At 39.4% G+C, this 21,822-nt stretch overlaps 2 protein-coding genes across 13 annotated transcripts in view; one reads left to right on the top strand and one right to left on the bottom strand.

The window, feature by feature from the left end:
* The window catches only part of DDHD2 (DDHD domain containing 2), a 35,483-nt gene that overhangs the window by 4,094 nt on the left and 9,567 nt on the right, over positions 1-21,822 (bottom strand). For 2 of the 8 annotated variants that reach the window (XM_004428864.3, XM_087418517.1), the window contains 11 exons: positions 21,407-21,615; positions 21,057-21,124; positions 20,084-20,206; positions 18,865-18,960; positions 17,690-17,818; positions 17,424-17,579; positions 17,053-17,155; positions 16,742-16,912; positions 15,378-15,540; positions 9,111-9,218; positions 6,377-8,644 (listed from right to left, as the gene is read on the bottom strand). In XM_004428864.3, coding sequence (XP_004428921.2) covers positions 9,137-9,218; positions 15,378-15,540; positions 16,742-16,912; positions 17,053-17,155; positions 17,424-17,579; positions 17,690-17,818; positions 18,865-18,960; positions 20,084-20,206; positions 21,057-21,124; positions 21,407-21,615 — 1,300 coding nt within the window. In that variant the 3' untranslated portion in view covers positions 6,377-8,644; positions 9,111-9,136. Of the gene's footprint in view, positions 1-6,376; positions 8,686-9,110; positions 9,219-15,377; positions 15,541-16,741; positions 16,913-17,052; positions 17,156-17,423; positions 17,580-17,689; positions 17,819-18,864; positions 18,961-20,083; positions 20,207-21,056; positions 21,125-21,406; positions 21,616-21,822 lie in introns of those variants that run through there. The other 6 variants (XM_087418515.1, XM_087418516.1, XM_087418519.1 and 3 more) reach the window with 6 other exon arrangements.
* On the top strand, positions 498-5,843 carry PLPP5 (phospholipid phosphatase 5). Of its 5 annotated transcripts, none has more exons than XM_087418526.1 (7): positions 498-636; positions 811-1,018; positions 1,369-1,459; positions 1,909-1,972; positions 2,485-2,609; positions 3,288-3,458; positions 4,377-5,842. In XM_087418526.1, exons 1-7 carry the CDS (start codon positions 569-571, stop codon positions 4,538-4,540), a joined length of 891 nt encoding a protein of 296 aa, XP_087274652.1. In that variant the 5' UTR covers positions 498-568; the 3' UTR covers positions 4,541-5,842. The 5 variants fall into 5 exon arrangements, with proteins under 5 accessions (XP_087274652.1, XP_087274649.1, XP_087274648.1 ...); XM_087418523.1 differs by having other exon boundaries at positions 811-919; positions 4,377-5,841; XM_087418522.1 differs by lacking the exon at positions 1,909-1,972 and having other exon boundaries at positions 811-989; positions 4,377-5,843.

The following is a 21,822-nucleotide window of genomic DNA, read 5'->3' as shown; positions in this document are numbered from 1 at the left end:
GGCCTGCAGCACAGCAAAGTCCTGTATGAGAGCTAAGTAGATCTTCCTTCAAAATGCTGCTATGCTGCTAATAAACTTGGACCCGAAAATGGGTGTGTGTTTTGTTTTCATAGAGCAAAGGTCCTTGGAGGACGTAGCTCCTTGATTTGGTGTGGTATGAGAATATGGGAGCTGGATGGCGGGGCCATGCAGGAGAGAGATTCATCACTTTCATTCCACTGATTTATCAGACCCTAAGGTGACCTATTGCTGGGCTGGACCCAGGAAGCTTGCTCATTGCTGAACGTACAGGAGAACAGCACTGCTTGCTTTCATTCCTTTTGCTAGGAGGGGCTCTCAGAGGAACGCAGAGCTGCCTCTGCTGCTTCCTGGACTGCTGAGCCGGCGGCGGCGACGAGGTGGCTGAACGCCTTCCCTGCGTGCAGTTCGCCCGGTGCCCGCCAGCCCGCGCTGAGAGCAGCCGAGATCCGGCCTCCCGGGACGGCCCTCTGGGGGGCGGCCCTCGCGTCCCCGCGTCCCGCCGCAGCGGCTGCCACGTCAGTGCGTCGCGTGTCCCCGGGCCGGGCTGATGGGGAAGGCGGCGGCGGCCTTGGGGGCCGAACTGGGCGTGCGGATCGCGCTGTTCGCGGCTTTCCTGTAAGCGACTCGCGGAGCGGACCCAGGGCCCGGGCCCCTCTCGCACGCGGGCGGCTGCCGACGCACAACGAGGCGGGCAGGGCCCCACCGCCTCGGCCGGCCTGGGGCCCTGGAGGTGCACCGAGCGTCCGAGGAAGCAAACCAACGTGCTCTGTTTTTTTGTTTCCCCTTTAGGATAACAGAACTTCTCCCTCCCTTCCAGAGGCTCATCCAGCCGGAGGAGATGTGGCTTTACCGGAATCCCTATGTGGAAGCAGAGTATTTCCCCACCAAGCCCATGTTTGTGCGTGGAGAACCGGCCCTTCCTCCTGACCCTCAATGCGGCTCACTGAGCTTAATGCTAGGAAGGGAAGGTGGTCATTCCGGCTCCAAAATTATCTTTGTATTGCTCCTTGTGTTGATGTGCTCGATTCTGCTTCCTGATGTTTAAGATCCAGATTTAGAGAGCCAGCCTGTTTTGGCTCCAGGCGTCCTGTGAGCTCTGCTCCTTAGGATGGCCGGGTCATTCCAGCTAGGGGTGACAGTGCTATTTACCGATGGAGCTGCCTAGGGCCCAGTTAGCCCACAGACGCTGAGACCCTCCTTCTATTGCCAGGGGAACAGTTAGGTCTGCTATGTGAGTTCTGTCACTTCCATCCCTCTTCCCTATAGCAGCTACTTTAACAACTAGTTGTGCGGAGTTATATCTGTGCTTTGGTTTTGTTTTTTAACCTCTGACATATTCTGGTTCAGGTCATTGCATTTCTCTCTCCACTGTCTCTGATCCTCCTGGCCAAATGTCTCAAGAAGGCAGACACAACAGACAGCAAACAAGCCTGCCTGGGTAAGAGCTAACCCCTTTCTGGCTCTTGTCGTCTTATCTTTAGTGCTGGAATGAGAAGGCAGGAGTTGTGGGGTTCAGCCACTGGAGTCGTGGCCTCAGTGTGTGGAGGCCACTGAGTTCTGTGTTCCTAAAGTAATTGTATGTCCCTTGTACCCCACTTGTTAACCCTGTGAAACAGAAAAATAGCACTGTAAGAACTTGGTTAACCTCACAGGTGTGCCTAAATGCACTGGATTATTTGTACCTCAAAATGTCTTCAGCCTAGTACAGAATTCTCCCTGTACTACAACAGAGTGGTCACTGCAGGCAATTATTTTTATACTCAGCTCTGCCTGGGGCCTCACCATCCCTCTCTCTCAGAAAGACGGTGGCTGCTCTCTTAATGAGACAGTGACCATGCCACTCCTCCTACGCAGATTCCACTAACAGTAAGTTTCTTTGCTTTCCAGCTGCCAGCCTTGCCCTGGCTCTAAACGGTGTCTTTACTAACACAATAAAACTGATAGTGGGGAGGTAAGTGACAAGAGTTAGCCACCCCGGTGTCTGCCTCAGCCCTCACTTCCTCAGGAGAGATGGTTAATGGTACTCCCTCACACATCCTTCTCCTTCTCCTTTTCTCCTTTATTCTCAGTATGTTCTTCTCTCATTTAACACTTCCTCCCTTCCCTATACCTTAGTCCTGCGGGTGACACTTGGCTCTCTTCTCCCTGAACAGCATTTCCCAGTGACAGCCACCACAGAGTTGGTGTCCTTTAGAGCACCCCTGAAGCTGCAGCGTGACTTGCTCTTTGCCCCAAAAAGTAATCATGTGCTGGAATGGTTTTGTTTGTTTTTTCCCCTAATTTAATGTGGACCCTGGAAATAAGGCTTTTCTCTTAGTGGTGACTATCCTAACCCAGTTTCATTATTTTGCCTGGGACACTAATTGACCAACAGTTTAAAGGATTACTGATGTCTGATACAACCAAAAAATCACTTCTAGAGTTGTAAGTGATCTGTGTTCAGACCATGCTTATTTCTTCCAGGCCACGCCCAGACTTCTTCTACCGCTGCTTCCCCGATGGGCAGGCCCCTCCGGACTTGATGTGCACAGGAGATAAGGACGTGGTGAATGAGGGCCGTAAGAGCTTCCCTAGCGGACATTCTTCCTGTATGAATACCACGTGGACTCTACGTCTATGCTTTTTTTTTGGATCACTGAATTTATCTTAGGAAGTTTGTGAGGATGGGAACATCTCACTACTCTTGTTCTTGTATCTAGAAATTGGAGAAGCCCCTTCTTTAATAACCCTGGGATTTCACAAGCCTGAGCCTCGAATATTAGGGCAAATATTCGAGGATAGAGGAAGTAGTTTACCTTCATGAGATTGGAACATTATTGTCGTATTATTTGCCTAGATTCTGCAATCTTGTACTAGTCACAAAAATATTAACTTTTATTGAAGAGTTACTATGTGTCAGATACTTTGGAAAGCATTTTAGATTCTTACCTCATTTGATACCTAATAGCCCAATGAGGTAGATACTATTATTTTTGATTCCCATTTATACATGAGGAAACTAAGGCATTGAGAAGTTAAGTAACCAGCCCAAAGTCATACAGCTAGTATTCCAAAAACTATTCTCAGGGTCAATATTGTAAACTTTGGGACACAAAATAAAGTCCTTCATTTTTCCTTTGTTTCCTTCTCCCTCATAATCAGTGATCTATACCAGAAGAATGCAAAAAAAGGGATAAAACATGTTCACGCCCCCTGGCCTCCTATTTGCAGATGAGTGAGGCAGCTTCCTTTAAAAGACACAAACTTATAGGTTTTCCCTCTTCTAGTTGCATTTGCTGGTCTGGCCTTTGCTTCCTTCTACCTGGCAGGGAAGTTACACTGCTTCACACCACAAGGCCGTGGGAAGTCTTGGAGGTTCTGTGCCTTTCTGTCACCTCTACTTTTTGCGGCTGTGATCGCACTGTCCCGCACCTGTGATTACAAGCATCACTGGCAAGGTAAGTAAGGCATTCATGCCAGGGAAGCATCCATGTTTCACTTGCCATTTTATCCCTAGCACTTGGCACAGAAGACACACTCACTAAGTATCTGCTGAATGAATAAACAAATGAGTATGGGATGATCTGGGTTCTGTACTGAGAGTATGCATTTAGAGCTATATGGAAGATGAGAAAGCACGGTTACCTACCTGTTAAAGAGATTACCAAGGAGGAACATCCTAATTTTTCCATTATTTTTAAGCATCATAAGTTCAGAATAAACTCTATAAGAGTTTTTTAGAATAAACTTAAAAGCTCAATTTACTTACTGTCTTAAAATCAAGTTCACTGTCATGAAATTTTTGTTCAGAAACAAAAGTAAAATACAACAAAACATAAAGTTGTAATTAAACCAAAGAAATTTAAGTAAATGATACAGTAAAACATCCAAATTATAAAACATCTTCATAGAAAACCCACAATTCAAAAAAAAAAGCAAATGGTATTGCCAAGAGGTCCTTAGGACCCCTGTTTTAAGGAATAAAGTAATTTTTGCAAAGAGGTAACTCTTGAAGAGTTTATTCCTTCCTCTAGAACTCTTCAGATGGTGAAAAAGTTAGTAGCATTAAGTGAACCTCTGTTATTCTTCTGAATTAAAAATATTCAATCTAGTGTACTTGCAGAAAGGCTTATTATATTTACTTAACTAAAGATGTGTTTTGACTTGGTGTTTAGAGAACAACCTGATAATGATAATCTTGTAACTATATTATAAAACTGAGAAAGCCTAAAGAACCATAAACCTGGAATCAAGGTTTTTTGCAGCCCAAGCAAGTAGAGTAACCTGGAGGGCCAAGTCTTCCTTACTGTGTGGTGTCTAACATGATTTAAGAGTCTACTATGATCAAGAGAAGACCTTATCCCCTCTCTCTTCAGATGTACTAGCTGGATCCATGATTGGCCTGACGTTTGCCTACGTCTGCTACAGGCAGTATTACCCTCCTCTGACTGATGCAGAATGCCATAAACCATTTCAGGGAAGACTTGCACTGCCCACTGCACAGAAGAAGCCTGGTGATCCTCATCATTTTGATATTTAGAAATTGGAGCTACCTCAGTGGGGAACAGGTGAATCAGCCCTTCTAACTGGACCACACCCGAGACAAGAATTTCTGACCTGTGTACCTCTGAAGCGGTACAGGCGAGGGCACAAGCACTTCATTCTGCCTCCACAGGATGACGCAGTTGTGCCCCTGCTCATCATGAGGAGTCAAGATTCTTTTTCACTACTGTTTGCCACACATTCTGGTAAAAAGATCTTTCAATAGTCCTCCAACAGCTTATGAATCTGGTCCATCAGATTGGTATCCCAAGATCTACAGTGTTATTTCATTTAATTTAAATGCCATTCTTGGAAGGATCTTGTCACAAAGAAGCCTCTACATAGCCCCACTTTATCTTAGGAACTACAGTTAATCATCAAAACTTAATTTCCGTTTCTCATAGCTCAAAATCTTTTTTTTTGTGAGGAAGATCAGCCCTGAGCTAACATCCATGTCAGTCCTCGTCTTTTTTTGCTGAGGAAGACCGGCCTTGGGCTAACATCTGTGCCCATATTCCTCCACTTTATATGGGATGCCGCCACAGCATGGCTTGACAAGCGGTGCATCGGTGCACACCCAGGATCCAAACCCGGGCCGCCAGCAGCGGAGCGTGCACACTTAACTGCTACGCCATGGGGCCGGCCCCTCCCATAGCTCAAAATCTTAAAATCTAGGGCACGACCAACTAAATTATTTTCATTCTGTTTACTTTCTCTGTAACAATTCCATCAAGCCTTAAATAGGAAAATGTCCAATTCTGGCTAATTTACCACTGTCATGCATATCTTATCCGAGTCCAGCCAGATATTGCTGTCCATTTTGAATTCTGTGGGCATAAATGATTTGTAGAATTATTAAGTAAAGACAATAAAAAAGAAAACGGTCAGGAGTGTGCTTTCAGTACTAACAAGTGATGATTATTTCTACCTCATTTGTTCTTCACTGTGCTCATGAGCTTCTTCCCCTCCATTCATGACTGAAGATCTGCCCAAATACATCAACTTTGCCAACTGGCTAAGGCAGGAAAGAAAAATTGAGAAAAATAACAGATATCATTATCTGGAGGACAAATGAATCTTTTTCCATCCCTTCTTCACAATGGGATATAAACAACAATTATGGGACATCATCAGAACTGATACTATAGGACCTACAACTTTCCCTTTATTGTGATTATATTTTAAATATGACCTTGTCTTATGTATTTCTTTTTATAACATATTTTCAATGTATCTTTTTCCTTCAGTAAATGTGATATTCAAATAAAATGATGAATTTGCTTTTTTTGTACTTAAAGTACCATTCAAGAGCTGGAACATTTCTAAAGTAAACAATTGGATTCCCCATCTGACATAAGTGAATCAACTCTATAGTAGGGGCTGCTGTTAATACTGAAGGACAGTCTTGGTATTTCCCTTATCATTGCGATGCTCTTAATTCTGAACTATATCTGCCTGTGACAATGAAAACACCAGTCAAGGGAAAAGAACTTAAATATTAGTTCTTTGCCCAAAACTTTTATTTTTTTAAACTTGTTTTAGTGATACATAGGGGAAGAGAAAATGGTTATTGTATTGATTTTCTTTTTTTTTTTTTTTTTAAAGATTTTATTTATTTTCCCCCCAAAGCCCCAGTAGATAGTTGTATGTCATAGCTGCACATCCTTCTAGTTGCTGTATGTGGGACGCGGCCTCAGCATGGCCCGAGAAGCGGTGCGCGCCCGGGATCCGAACCCGGGCTGCCAGCAGCGGAGCGCGCGCACTTAACCGCTAAGCCACGGGGCCGGCCCTGTATTGATTTTCTTTACGATGGATGAGCCAGGTAAAAGTAGGCAACTGGTCAATATGGTTTTATTTCAGTATTTACTAAAGTTTTAAATATAATTACGTAGAAAACAAACATTTCAAAAAGTGCAAAATATTAGAAAGCTAATCAGTGCTATTAATCTTCCCATGCAAACAATCTCTTTTGCTGAGATAAGCAATACCAATTCTGCAGGTGGGAATATGTATAAAATGATACTCTACCAGGGTTTAAAAATAGGTTTAGTCAAGAGATTGCACATGATACAAGTGAGTAGTGCAAGTAATATATACAACTAAATAAAGGATATAAATCAAGCTTATTACCCTAATACACAACCATGATAATACCACAGGTGGATAGACAAGATGTACAGCTCTTTTAGTTACCTGCCCCTCACCACCAGGAAAGAAAGATTTTTTAGTACAAACAGTGGTTTAGCTAGCTATCCAGGGTTATGCTGTTCATCTTTGGTTACAGGGCCTCACTCTTGCTTGTCCTTTGGTTGATTCTTAAATAGTACCTATTCTGCTAATATGAAGAGTAAATTTAAATTTGAAGACAACTTGGCAAAAGCTTCCCCTTTAATACATATTGAATGCTACTTAATTCTCAGTAACCTTTACTTTCAACTCAGAGTTTATATAGGAAAGAAAATAAAGTATTGCATATATCTGAAACTTCTTAGTGGCTTAGTCAGCATTAGTCTAAAAGTAAATGGACAAGGAAAGGCCAGGCTCTGACCTAAACCCCAACCTTCCCTCTACCATCTCTAGAATGACAGTCATTAGCCTTCCCTTTCCTTTCTTCTCCAGGAAGGGATAAAGACCACTGCTGTAGAAGGGATGGCTTAAGTGAATGTTAAATGCCAGTGCTTTAGATACCATGATACATGTACAAAAAACATTTATAAAAAACAAAACACAGCTTGCCTGCCTATCCCACTCAATAAACAAGGGCCTGTGGAAATCTGAGAGGAGTGTAAAGGAGTATCACAAAGAGAACTGCAAAGACAATGACAAACTCTGACCAGTGGGGAAGAAAATACCTCCAGCATCGCGGTGAGCAGATGCCTTGGGAAAAATTAGTCTACAATCACCAGTCTTCTTCAAGGTACATCTCACTTTGCATATTCTGACGCTGACTCTGCAATAGCTGTTCCTTGGCCCGTATAGGCACAGGTTTTTCTTTCAGAATAAGAAACACTTCCTCCTGGCCAAACCTACCTGCTCACCAACATTGCCTGTGCCATGAGCCTTTTAAATAGCATTCTGGATCATGGGTACCTAAGAAGGCAATGATGTTTAAAAAATGTTTTTAAAGAGGACACACAATACTACCTTCACCCAAGTGGATGTGGCAGGTAACTTACACAAATTCTATTTCACCATAAATGCACCACTAAAAGATTTTATTTATAACCTAAGCAGTCAGTCAAGGCTGTGTCATTTCAGGTTTGTCAGCTTTTATAACTTTACCTTCAACTTAAGAACAGAAGCTATTATCAAATAACTAAGTCAGACTTCATCTAGAGTCTCCCAATTTGAAGTACGATATAAAAGGGCAAGTCTAGGATATATAACATATTGGCTTTATAAAGGTGCACCTAATATGAACATATTGTCCACTTTAGACTCTTATAGCAGCTCAAACACCTGTAAAAACAATGAACAGCATCAGTGATTCCTAGCAATAAATCTGTCAGTCAGCTGTAGAGAGAGTAAACAATACTCTCGTCAAGCCACATTTTAGTCTTTCTTCATACAGTACTAGCAGGAAAGAAAAGCTGATGCACAAGAATTTGACTGCCGAATAGTCTTTTCCATATCCACTTAGACTTAGCCTTCAAATGCAGAGAACACCAATGAGAGGGGTGTACCCCAACACGCCTTCTGAATCTCAAGAGTCTGTTCCCAAACTAGAACATTTTCTGAAGATAAGCAATAATTTCCCAGGAAAATTTCTACCCAATCCAAATCAAACTCAAAACAGACTTTATACCATCTCAAGTAATAAGCAATAAAGCATGGTACCTATATACTATAATCAAAGAATTAAAGATGCAAATCACCCCCAGCTCAGAAGAAAGAATGGCAAGTGTTTATATGAAGCCAGTGGTAAAAAGCAATAGGGTCTTCCCTTTGCTTTTCCACTCACTTCCAAAAAGGAAGATTATCTCCCAAAGACCCCAATGGTGAGTAAGTGGCAGGCAACATGCAGGAAATGACGCAGCTGAGGAGAGGAAAACTGCAGCAACAAACAGGTGGATTTTCTGGGGAAGGATCCCTCAATGTCCGTCTAGGGGAGAGAGTGGAAAAGAGGTCATCACGCAGTCACAACTGGAAAGCAACAAGGGAGAACGCCACAGTCCATTATACAAACTTTCTAGTTATACATCTAAAAAGCTGAGTAATTTAAATCTCAGGATGGGCTGTTTGTAATTAAAATTACAACTGTTGCCACGGTAAATCTTAGATGATCGGAACTATTAAGATTCTGAGTTTAGATCCTAAAAATGACAAGTGTTATTGGACCAAATCACTAGCAAAACACACATACACACTAACCTTCCTCGAAGTGGGCTATTACACTTCTTCCCCAAGAATTTTAACCAGAGTCTTTCTAAAAATGAATAATAACCTAGATCTTGGTGACAGGCAACAGAAAAGTATATTTCTATACTTTGGAGCTTGAGGCTCCATAGTTCCTTATAACATGTTAATATATAGGAACTGTGCTGCATACAAGACATTTAAAAACTTACATTAAGCAGCCATAGATGGTTCATTTTTACTGTAAAGGCTGATCAAGGAAGATACCCTGGGTTTGGTAGATTTCTTTGAGGACCAGCAATACGGTATCTTCAGACTCCCTGTAAAGAGAAAAATATGTTATAAAAAGAAGGAAATAACATTTGTACTAGATGCTACACATATAATCTCATTTAATCTATACAACCACCTTGCAAGTTCATTCTTTACTATTGCAAAAAAATCAGACTCAGAGGTGACTAATTGGCAGTGGTTTGGAAGGTAACCTTCTAACAAAGAAATCTAGCATTATGTCTGGTAATATAAAAAAGCTAGTAGTAAATGACCAAAAACTGTTCCGTTTCGACAGAGCTCATTCTTGGGACAATATGGAAGAGCCATCCAGTTGGTCACCTTAATTATTTTTTAAATGTTACTCAGTTTTTTAAAAAAGATAATACAATCATATGGTTCAAAATTCAAGATATAAAAGGGTATAATAATAAAGTCTCCCTCCCACCTGTTTCTTAACCACTAGTTCCCATCTTCAGACAACCAATGCTGTCAATTTCTCATGCATCTTCCAGATATTATTCTGTGTGTACAAGCGATTACTTACATCCAGTTCATAAAGAAATTTTATTTTAAAAAATAACATTCATGAAGGATTGCCTTAAAGATATACACATGGCTCAAACATTTCTCTAGATCCATGGTTCAACATTTTCTAAGTCATGGATCTATTTGAGAATCTAACGAAACCTATGGATTTCTCCCCAGAAAAGATCACATATACATATATACCCAAAATTATAAATAGAATTTCATTGGATTCATAGACTTTTTCTATCCCCTACAAATTCCATACACAGACCTCAGGTTAAGAAATTCCTCCCATGCCAACGAGGAGGGATTAGCCAAACCAGGTATTAAAATGGTGTGATCCTGGTACGTAAATAAATGTATTAATAGAAAAGAATAGGAAGTTCAGAAATAGCCCTAAATACATATAGGAATTTGATATAATAAGGTTAGAATCTCAAATCTATTAACAGTGTTGCAACAACTAGAGAGCCATCTGGAAAATGACTTGGATCAATCCACACCCTAATAGGATAAATCTGAAGTGAATCAAAGATTTACATGTAAAAATGAAACCATAAAATACCAGAACAAACTGTGGTAAGGAATTCTTTAGAGAGTAAGGACGATCTAGTATGATGCAAATTCCAGAAGCCAAAAAGGAAAAGTCAACAAACTTGACTTCATAAAAATCAAATTTTTCTACTTAGCAAAAACAAACGTACACAATGTCAAAGACAAATGGGACAAGGTACTTGCAACTCATTTTGTAGACTAATCAATTAAAAAAGACCAACATTTCAATATAAAAGAGAATAAAGGGTATAGGTAACTCCCAGAAAAGGAAATAGAAATGGCCCTTAAATATATGTCAAGATGCTCAACTTTATTCATAATAGGAGGAATCCAATTTTCTTTTTTTTTTTTTTTACTTATTTGATCCGAAGAGAAAAAGGAGCATAGGAAGAATGCAATTTAAAACTATAGTGTGGGCGCCGGCCCAGTGGCACAAGTGGGTAAGTGCACACGCTCCACTGCGGCGGCCCGGGGTTCGCCGGTTTGGATCCCGGGCGCGCACCGATGCACCACTTGGCAAGCCACGCTGTGGTGGCGTCCCACATAAAATGGAGGAAGATGGGAATGGATGTTAGCTCAGGGCCAGTCTTCCTCAGCAAAAAACAAGAGGAGGATTGGCAGATGTTAGCACAGGGCTGATCTTCCTCACAAAAAAAAAAAACAAAAACAAAAACTATAGCGTGCACAATACAAACACTGAAAACTACAAAACACTGCTAAGAGAAATTAAAGAAGACCAAAATACACCGAGAGATACCGTGTTCAGGGATCAGAAGACTCAGTATTATTGTCAATCTCCCCAAACTGATCTATAGACACGTTGCAGTCACACTCAAAATCCCAGAAAGCTTTTTTTTTTTTTTTTAAAGATTTTATTTATTTTTTATTTTTTCCCCCCAAAGCCCCAGTGGATAGTTGTATGTCGTAGCTGCACATCCTTCTAGTTGCTGTATGTGGGACTCGGCCTCAGGATGAACGGAGAAGCGGTGCCTCGATGCGCACCCGGGATCCGAACCAGGGCCACCAGCATCGCAGCGCGCGCACTTAACCACCAAGCCACAGGGCTGGCCCCCCAGAAAGCTTTTTGGTTGAAATTAACAAGCTCATTCTGAAAAATATATGGAAATTCAAAGGATCCACAACAGCTAAAATAAATTTGAATAAGAAGAATAAAGGATTATAATAGCTAAAATAAATTTGAATAAGAAGAATAAAGTTGGAAGACTCACGATACCTGATTTCAAGACTTATAAAGCTACAATAATCAAAACAGTGTTTTATTGGCATAAAGACACACAAATAGAGAAGTGGAACAAAAGAGAGCCAAAGCAACTCAGTGGTTTCTCCATCTGGATAAACTTTTCAACAAACGTTGCTAGAATAACTGGATACCATATGCAAAACAACGAACCTCAATCCTTACCTCACACCATATTAAAAAATTAACTCAATCAAGATGGATCACAGACCTAAATGTAAAAGCTAAAACAATACAACTTCTAGAACACAGGAGAAATCTTAATGACTTTGGAATTTGGCAAAGATTTCTTAAATATGTCAAAAAAGCACAAACATCAATAAACTGGACTTCATCAAAATCAGAAACTTTTGCTCTTCAAAACATACTGCTACAAAAATGAAAAACAAACCACATCCTAAGAAAAAACACATATCTAAAAAGAACTTGTAACTAGAATAAACTCTTACAACTTAATAATAAGATAATCTAATTTTTTTTAATGGGCAAAAGATTTGAACAGACAATTCACCAAAGATGATGTATGGATAGCAAACACATGAAAATATGCTCAACATTATTAGTCATTAGGGAAATGCACATTAAAACCATGAGGTACCATTACAATCTATTTAGAAAGACTAAAAGACAAATCATAAGACTGATCATACCAAGTGTTTGAGGATATGGAGCAATTGGACCTCTCAAACATTGCTGATGGGAATGGAAAATGCTGGCAGGAAAATAGTTTGGCAGTTTCTTTTAAAAATACTTTAACCATATGACACCCCACCATTCCACTCCTAGCTACTCACCCAAGAAAAATTAAAGAATATGTGCATACAAAGTCTTGTACACAAATGTTCATAGCAGTTTCGTTTATAATAGCCAAAAACTATTAGGCTACTATAAATGCCTAATATTATAGGCTATTATAATACTATAACAACCCTAATGTCCATCAACAGGTGCATGGATAAACAAATAGTGGTACATTCATAGAATGGAATACTACTCAGCAACACAAAGGAGAGAACTACTGGTACATACAACAACATGGATGAATGCAAGAAGCCATACAAAAAAAGAGTATATAGTATGATTCCATTTATATAAAAGTTATATGCAAACTAATCTATAGCGACAGAAGCAGATCAGTGGTTCCCTGGAGACTGAGATTAGGGAGGAGGAGTAAAGGAGGGAGAAATTACAAAGGAGCACAAGGAAACTTTTGGGGGTGATGAATATCTTCACTAACTTGATTGTGGTGATGGTTTCACAGATGTATATATGTCAAAACTCAAATTTGTACACTTTAAATATGTGCAGTTTATTGTACATAAATTATGCCTCAAAAAGTGTATACACATAGTATATATACATTACAGTGAGGGACCAGTTTTCATCCCAAAAATTGGCAAAGATTTAAAAAGTTGATAGGGGGCCAGCCCAGTGGCGTAGCAGTTAAGTGCACGCGCTCCGCTTTGGTGGCCCGGGGTTCGCAGGTTCAGATCCCGGACACGCACCGACGCACCACTTGTCAAGCCATGCTGTGGCAGCATCCCATATAAAGTAGAGGAAGATGGGCACAGATGTTAGCCCAGGGCCAGTCTTCCTCAGCAAAAAGAGGAGGATTGGCATGGATGTTAGCTCAGGGCTGATCTTCCTCACACACACACAAAAAAGGTTGATAAAACTATGTTGGAAAAGCTGTGGGGAAAGAGACACTCTCATACATTACTGGTGGGAGTGTGAAAAGGTACAACCTCTACTTAGCAATAATTATCAAATATTACAAATGCACGTATCTTTTATGCCAGCAATTCCAATTCTAAGTATTTACAGATACACTCATGAATAGGCGACATAAACAAGGTGTGTAAAGAGCAAAAGGGTAGGAACATAAAGGCCCATCAGTAGAGGACTAGTTAAATTAATTATGGTACATTCATACAGTGGAATACCGTGCAGCCAAAAAAGAAGGAGGAAACTCGTTATATACGATAGGCAAAAAACTCCGAGACGTGTTAGTAGGAAAAGCAAAGTACAGAACAATGCCTATAATATGATACAATCTGTATTTGTTAAAGGAGAAAAATAACATATGCACACCCTCACACCTGTATTATGTATGCATAAAATAGATCGCTGGAAGAAATTTTAAGAAACACATGTTAGTTACATATGGGGAGGGAACTAGTTAGCAAGGAACAAAATGGAAGACATGCTTTTCATTATTTGTCTGTCTTTGAATTTTGAACCGTATGAATGTATTGCCCACTCAGAAATTTTTTTAGAGTACCTTTTTCAGATTTCTATCAAGCCAGATCAGCAGAGATCATTCTTGGAAAGCATTATTTTGGCCCCCTATAACTTGCTTTTACTGATTTGCACTTTGATTTTATGTCATAGCCTCTATTGTATTTGTTAGATAGAGAGGGTATTGGTTACATCAAATAATAATCCCCTTATCAGGATTCAATAGAAAAATTCCTCTGACGGGGCCGGCCCCATGGCTTAGTGGTTAAGTGCTCGCGCTCCACTACTGGCGCCTCGGGTTCAGATCCTGGGCGCGCACCGACGCACCGCTTCTCTGGCCATGCTGAGGCCGCGTCCCACATACAGCAACTAGAAGGATGTGCACCTATGACATACAACTATCTACTGGGGCTTTGGGGGAAAAAAAAAGGAGGAGGATTGGCAATAGATGTTAGCTCAGAGCCGGTCTTCCTCACAAAAAAAAAAAAGAAAGAAAGAAAAATTCCTCTGAGGATCTTTTTTTTTTTAAGATTTTATTTATTTTATTTTTCCCCCCAAAGCCCCAGTGGATAGTTGTGTGTCGTAGCTGCACATCCTTCTAGTTGCTGTATGTGGGACTCGGCCTCAGGATGAACGGAGAAGTGGTGCCTCGATGCGCACCCAGGATCCGAACCCGGGCCACCAGCATCGCAGCGCGCGCACTTAACCACCAAGCCACAGGGCCGGCCCCCCTCTGAGGATCTTAAAGCATGCATTTTTTGAACACTTATCTTATCCCTGACCCGTCTTATTTTCCTAGCTTTATTTTCCTTCAGCTCAATTTCTTTAGTGATTAAGTTTTATTCTGCTTTATGAATTTCAGTAAGCACCATTAATCCATTCTACAATCCATCAGATAATTAATTATATTTAAAAATAATTCTGATGAATAAGTTCTGAGGATCTAATGTACAGCATGGTGACTACAGTTAACAATACTGCATTATGTACTTAAAAGTTGCTAAGAGAGTAGATCTTAAATGTTCTCACTACAAAAAACGGTAATTTATGTGAGGTGATGGAGGTATTAACTAACCCTATTGTGGTAACCATTTCATAATATATACATGTATCAAATCATCATATTGTACATCTTAAATTTACACAATGTTATATGTCAATTGTATCTCAATAAATCTGGAACAAAAAACATTTAAACATTAAAAATTTAAACATTAAAATAAAACAAAAATAATAAATTTTGATCTAGCTACTATGAATACTTTCAAATGAGTTGCTTAAAATACTTTCTGCAATAGTAATGTATTTATTCCAGTTCACTCATGTGTACCCATCCTGTTCCACCAATGGCCGAAGGATACACTTTTAAGACTGAGTTAAGCTAAGTGAACTCCTGGTTGCTGACATCATTAGCCCCATGCTCTACCCCACTGAAAAATGAAAAAACAATATGTTTAAACCAGATTTCTTTAAATGACATGATTGTGCTATTTTCTAACTGTCTAAATGAGAAATCATTCTAATCCCAAATGTATACCAGCCTATCCTCCTCTTTCTACAACTATCAAATATCTGTGAAACAATCAGACCAAAAAAAAAAAACCCAGTAATAAAAACAAACATTTACCAGTAGCACAGATGGCTTTGTAAAGCAAATAAATATTCATTAAAACTTTCAATGGGCTTCTCCTGTAGCACGTAGTCAATGCGTTGGCCCCCATTCAGCATTCCCACATTGATGGGTGGGACTTCCTCCTTAGCTGCCACAGAGGTCTCTTCTGTGTTAACATCTGGATGTGGTGGAACCATAATAAGAATCTAAGCTTCCAGCCCTCCAAGGTTGTCCTTGTTTCCCCTGAGACTCCAAGTTTACAGTAGGATGAGCTCCTCTCTGTTCAGAAAGCTCTCTCCCATCTTCCTCCTCTCAATCCCCTTAAAGCTTTTCCTCAGGGGCCAGCCCCGTGGCGCAGCGGTTAAGTGCGTGCACTCTACTTCTGCGGCCCAGGGTTCACAGGTTTGCATTGCGGGTGCGCACCGACACACCGCTTGTCAGGCCATGCTGTGGCGGCATCCCATATAGAGTGGAGGAAGATGGGCGCGGATGTTAGCCCAGGGCCAGTCTTCCTCAGCAAAGAAAAAGAGGAGGATTGGCAATGGATGTTAGCACAGGGCTGATCTTCCTCACACACACAAAAAACTTTCTCCTCATGTCACGCTGATTTCATCCAGTCCCTTTTTTTTCTTTCCTATACCTCTAACAGTTAATTCATTTGCCTTTAGTTTATAAACTAAATGCAAGCAGGGACAGAACTCTTTAGGTGGTTGAAAACTAAAGCAAAAGAATGCAATATTGGGGCCGGTCCCGTGGCATAGCAGTTAAGTACGCATGCTCTGCTGCTGGCAGCCCAGGTTCGGATCCTGGGCGTGCACGGATGCACAGCTTGTCAGGCCATACTGTGGCAGCATCCCACATAAAGTGGAGGAAGATCGGCATGGATGTTAGCCCAGGACCAATCTTCCTCAGCAAAAAGAGGAGGATTGACGTGGATGTTAGCTCAGGGCTGATCTTCCTCTCACACACACACAAAAAATGCAATGTTAACTGTGAAAGTAGGAGGCGAGTATCCTAGCTGGTGCCCAGCCAGGAAAATAAACCTGACCCATGAATATAGACATTCCCCTGCAAAAGCAAGGTGATTCACAGAGCAGGCTCTTAACATCACCCCCACAGTTCCCAAGTGTGAGATTTTTAAAGCCTCACTACCAAGATGCTCAGCTTCTCTTGACATTTTTCCTCACGAATAATGTTTTTCCACAATTTTTGGCTATTAGATGACACAAAAGGCTAGCAGAGCAGAAGGCCCATTAGGACTCATAGTATTGGTCCTACACAATAAAAAGCAAAAAGTAAGAAGTCTGTGGGAGAATAAGAACTACGCACCATGGAGTCCCTCTTATCTGGCCTGATGTAAGAAGTCAATGTGTACTGACCACTAGGCCTCTCTGAACTTGATTCAGGTTCTGCTTCCGTTTCTTCTGCAGTTTCTGAAGCTTGTAAGGCAGGGTATGGAGCTCTGGTGAAAGACTTCCAGGCCATCCGCAGTGAACCTAACAAGTTGTTCTTAAGGTCCATACTCATCCTGGTCAAGCCCTCTCTCAGTTCTGAAACACATATGAATAAAGAACATTACATGGTTTACAAAGAGTTTAGGATCCAACACAGCTAAACAAAGTGAATGAGGTCCAGTCAGTCTGCACTGACCAGAAGGTCTAGAATTATCAAGTTCTGTACTCAGACTTACCTAAGTGCATCCGCTTCCTGCCTTTATGATGTGGGATCAGCATTGGCTCAAATTCCACATCTGGGACCACCATTGGTTCAATCCTATAGGCCACAGGATCAAACTACATAGGAAAAACAATAGCTACATACATCTCTGCTGAAGAAAGATAGTCTGAGGAACTATATATCAGGCAAGAATAATTATAAGCTCATTTAAAAAAGATGTACAATTCTTCTGCCCCATCACTTCCAGATTCATAGTATTATAAGTTGTCTCATTACTACACAATAGTAGAGGAAAAAGTATAGTAGCACAATAGAAAATCACATGCTTTTTACTAATAAGCCCTAATATTCAGGTAAAACCGTTAAGAGCTGTCCAATGCTTACAGGGTGATAAATATTGAAGAAACCTTTGCATGTTGGAAATTTGTAGTTGGGATCAATTCTTTTCAGTCCTCGGACAGTAAGGAACATTCCAATGGGAGATCCAAAGGCAAAGAAAATTTCTGGTTTATAGATGAGCCGGGGGTATTTTATAGACACCTGGAAGGAAGAAATAAAAGCATCTCTCATTAATAACAAAAGTTACATCTGTTCCTACCAAACCAATGTCAGACAATAAAATGACCAAAGAGAATTAGTAATATTGTTACCTGCCCAATGCCAACGTCCAGATAGTCATCATTTCCAGTATCACCAGTACGACTGCAGAACTCTGCTTCTTTAGGGATGTTAGACATATTTGCCCCTGAAGCTGATGGTGGGGTTGGTCTATTAATACCCTAAAAAATAAAAAAATAGTTCTGTGGAGCTGCTATGTAAGGATTTTACAGTTTTCTACTAGTTTGAAAGGATGCTTGGAGAAGTTCTGAAACAACAGGCAATAATTCTAGGAAGAATCTCTTAGAAAGCAAAATGAAGCTGATGAAAACAAAAGTTGCCTGAAATTATGAATGGACATTCCTACATGCTCTAAAATGACAAAAAGCTGTACACAGCCATTTGGGCAACCGTTGAAACTTTAGGCAACCACCATGAGAGAAAACAACAGCAGAGCGTTGCAGAAAGGAATGCTGAGGATTGCTAAGGAGCTCAATGAAGTGCTATGCCTTTCTAATCAAAGCAAGTAGACTGTCTCCACGGGTAAAGAAAATGATGCAAATACCGGGCCAAGAACTGAGTGACCTGCTAAAAAGGTGAAAAATAATTAACTACTAAGATATGGAAAGGAATTGAGTGGCCAAAAAATCTGAACGTAGTACTGTTACAACATGGATAAAATCTGAGTACATTATGCCCAGTGAAAGAGGCCAGTCACAAAAGGCCACATATTGTATGATTCCATTTATATGAAATGTCCAGAACAAGAAAATCCATCAAGACAGAAAGTAGATCAGTGGTTCACAGGAGGGGTGGGGAATGACTGCTAATAGGTATGGGGTTTCTTTTCGGGGTGATGGAAATGTTGTAGAATTAGATAGTGGTAATGGTTATAAAATTCTGTGAATATACTAAAAACCACTGAATTGTATACTTTAAAGTGTTAATTTTATGGTATGTGATGTGAATCATATTTCAATAAAGTGGTTATAAAACAAAAAAAAAAAGTAAAAAAATAAAATGGTAGGAGGAGTCCAGGGGAGATAAGACTTCTGAAGCTAATAACGTTTCTAAGGACGTCAATAAAGAAAACATGTTTAATTTCTAAAAAGAGAGCCAAAGATCAATTAACAGAATTGCTTGGCTCCCTAGACTAAACACCCCACAAAGCACAAAGATACAAGGATGTCAAAATTGTTTAATCCTACAAGCTATATTAAGCACATACCATTGAATTTTTTCTGGTCCTAAAGTAGTTTAATATCTTCTTTCTTGGTCCTAAGGGAATGCCCATTTCCTGAAGATCTTTGTCTGTACATAAAGCCTAGGCATAGAAAATCAAATATCTTTCTCATTTCTAGGCAAAATAAAATCCATTATATGTTCTGTTCTCTGAGAGGAATAAGACCTAAGCACTCTGTTGTTCTTTGCTTTATATTACTAGGGCTCCCTAGTGGTACCACATCATAAATAACTTTGAAAAGGAAGGAGTATTTATTCATAAAAGAACCCAAAGAATAGAAAGTATCAATACTATAGTATCGATGCTATAGTAATATAGATAACACTGTATTATTGTAAAAAAACTTATAGAAGTGGGTATCTAACTTCATAACAGTTAAGAAAACTGTTAAAAAAAATCCTCCTTAATTTCCATGCTGATTTAGAGGTCACATTCCTGAGGAAGATTATATTCCTACTCATGGACACAAGTAGTAAGAACATATAGCAAACAAAGAGCATGAAACAGACTAACAATCACGATCTCAGCTTAAGTGCTACTCACCTGATTAGGGAAGTCTTCCTTCACCCTCCCAGACTAGGTTATTTCATCCTGTCATACATTCTTATAACACTGTGTACTTTTCCTACTTAGAACTTATCACAATTGTAATTATGTGTTCGATTATCTGTGTCTTTTCCACTAAACTATAAACACTATGAGGTTAGGGACCATGTCTGTCTTATTCACTACTGTATCTTCAGTACTTGGTACAGCATGCCTGACCAGAGTTAAGAATTTACTAAATACCTGTTAAATGAATGAATGTATCGCAAACCTGAAAAAAAGCACAACAAAAGTGGCAAAAAACAAAAACAAACAAACAAGCAAATATCAACAGTAGAGCTCTTGAAAGTATAACAGAAAAGAGTTGGAATAGTTAATGGTCATTTATTCTTGCTCTTATGTTCTTTGAGCTGTGCTGTTTTTAGTCTTTGCCCTATCGCTATATGTATATCAATTTGGCTCCTCTGAACTCTCAACAAGCAAAGATCAATTTATTTGATAAAAAGCACATAAATAATGCAAGAGAACATTACCAATGATAACAAAGTATTTATGACTAACATGCTTCTAAAGGGCAGGCTCTTAGTAAGCAGTATGAAGATAAGCAATAAAAATACTGAAAATGGTACAGTATAAAATTTTAAAAGATTATTTTTACCAGAGCTTCCTTATCTACTTTCTCCTTCTCAAAGATACTAAAGAATTCAGAGAGTTGAAGTTTCTTCAAATCTTCCTCTAGTGTCCGTGTGTCTCCTTGAGCCATGAAAATATTTGGAAAATCCTAAAAATTAAATTGTAAAGCTCATATTCTCTAAATTCATTTAGATTTTCCTTTCTTAATACTATTTTGCAATAAATAAATGTACTAAGTAAGATTTCCACATAGAGATGTATCTTAACTTTAAATTGTAATTTATACAAAATATAAATTAAGAGGTGATTGATGTCTGTTTTTGCAACTTCAGTTGAAATTTAATATTTTTTTTAAATAAATGAAGGAGTGAATGATCATCAAAGTACTCTTAATTATCATTAACAAAACATTTACTGAGCTCTCATCAGGGAAACAGTGTTTAAGACATAAAACAATCCAACACAAAGCCCCCATCCTGGAAGAACTCATGGTCCAACAGGAGAAATAGGACACTTACATAAAAAGAGAAGAAATACAAGATAGTATATCCTAAGTACTAATTCAGCACCAGAGATAAGTGTTCACAGGACTTTATTTTACTAAACAATGTTTAAATATCAAATCCACCCACTGCTTTAAAATAGATTTTCTATAAATTATAGTAATTTGCATCCAATTCATTCTTCATTTCCTTATATGCAAACTCCATTTCAGCTCAACGATTCCATAATTCTAATAATAGATCAGTAGTGCATAAATGGAAAATAAGATACCTATGGTTATTTTAGAATGTGGCAAATATTTGTAGAAGCATATTACTATCTTGCTTCTATCATCCAAGAATGACAGAGATAATTACAAGTCTATTAAAATTAAAATAAATGTAAACTTAACATTATGGTATGAGACTAGACTAAGCGAAAAACAAAAAAGTCTAAAATATAAAAAGCCTTACTAAGAAATACTACAAGAGAACCTATCTGAACATCTAGATTACCTTTTTACTGTCAATATCCCCCAAAGAATCTTTCTGATTTGTTAGGATATCAAACAATATAAGCGAACCTATAAGTAAAATAGAAGAAAGAAGGGACAATTTCTAAGCATTAGCACTAAACAGCTGTCTTTTATACATAGAATTAATAAGCCAATTACCCAAGTAGCAAAATCTACAAAGCAGGGAGTCTTTCTTTCCAATCCACCACCACCCTTCCAACCCCTTCCAAATTCTTCATCACAGACCAGGTCTAGACCTCTGAATCTCACACTGATAAAAGATATTGTACTCCAAAAACAGCTGTCCTTAAAATGTGATAGTCCTCTCTGGTCACAGAGAATTCATGTTACCTAAACTATGACCAGCAATGGATACACCCCCTTTGAAGTTAGGGTTCCTCTGGAGAAAAAGTGTATATATTCGATTCATTTCAGAAGCAACTGTGTCCACAATAGTCTGACAGTAGGTGGGGCTATTGTAGAAGAAGACATCCAGAATTGTGTCATTGGTGAAGTGCCTTAGGCGGTTAATGCTGGGCAGGGTTATTCGCTGCAGATCTCTGAAAAAAAGGCAAGATATTTTAAGCAGAAAACCTAACTACATTCCATAACCTCCTCTAAGTTATTATACAGCTTAGCCTTCAAGCTTAGACTTAGATATTTAAAGATACAAGAGATAACTATCAATTTATAAGAAATACAGAGGGCAGACAAACATGTTTAATTTTTTTTTTTTTTTTTTTTTTAAAGATTTTATTTATTCATTT

The sequence above is a fragment of the Ceratotherium simum genome, chromosome 28, assembly GCF_057802395.1.
Source record: "Ceratotherium simum simum isolate JZ-2026a chromosome 28, ASM5780239v1, whole genome shotgun sequence".
Lineage (NCBI taxonomy): Eukaryota > Metazoa > Chordata > Mammalia > Perissodactyla > Rhinocerotidae > Ceratotherium > Ceratotherium simum.
The sequence above is the reverse complement of the archived record's forward strand: the minus strand, read 5'-3'. Positions and strand labels throughout refer to the sequence as shown.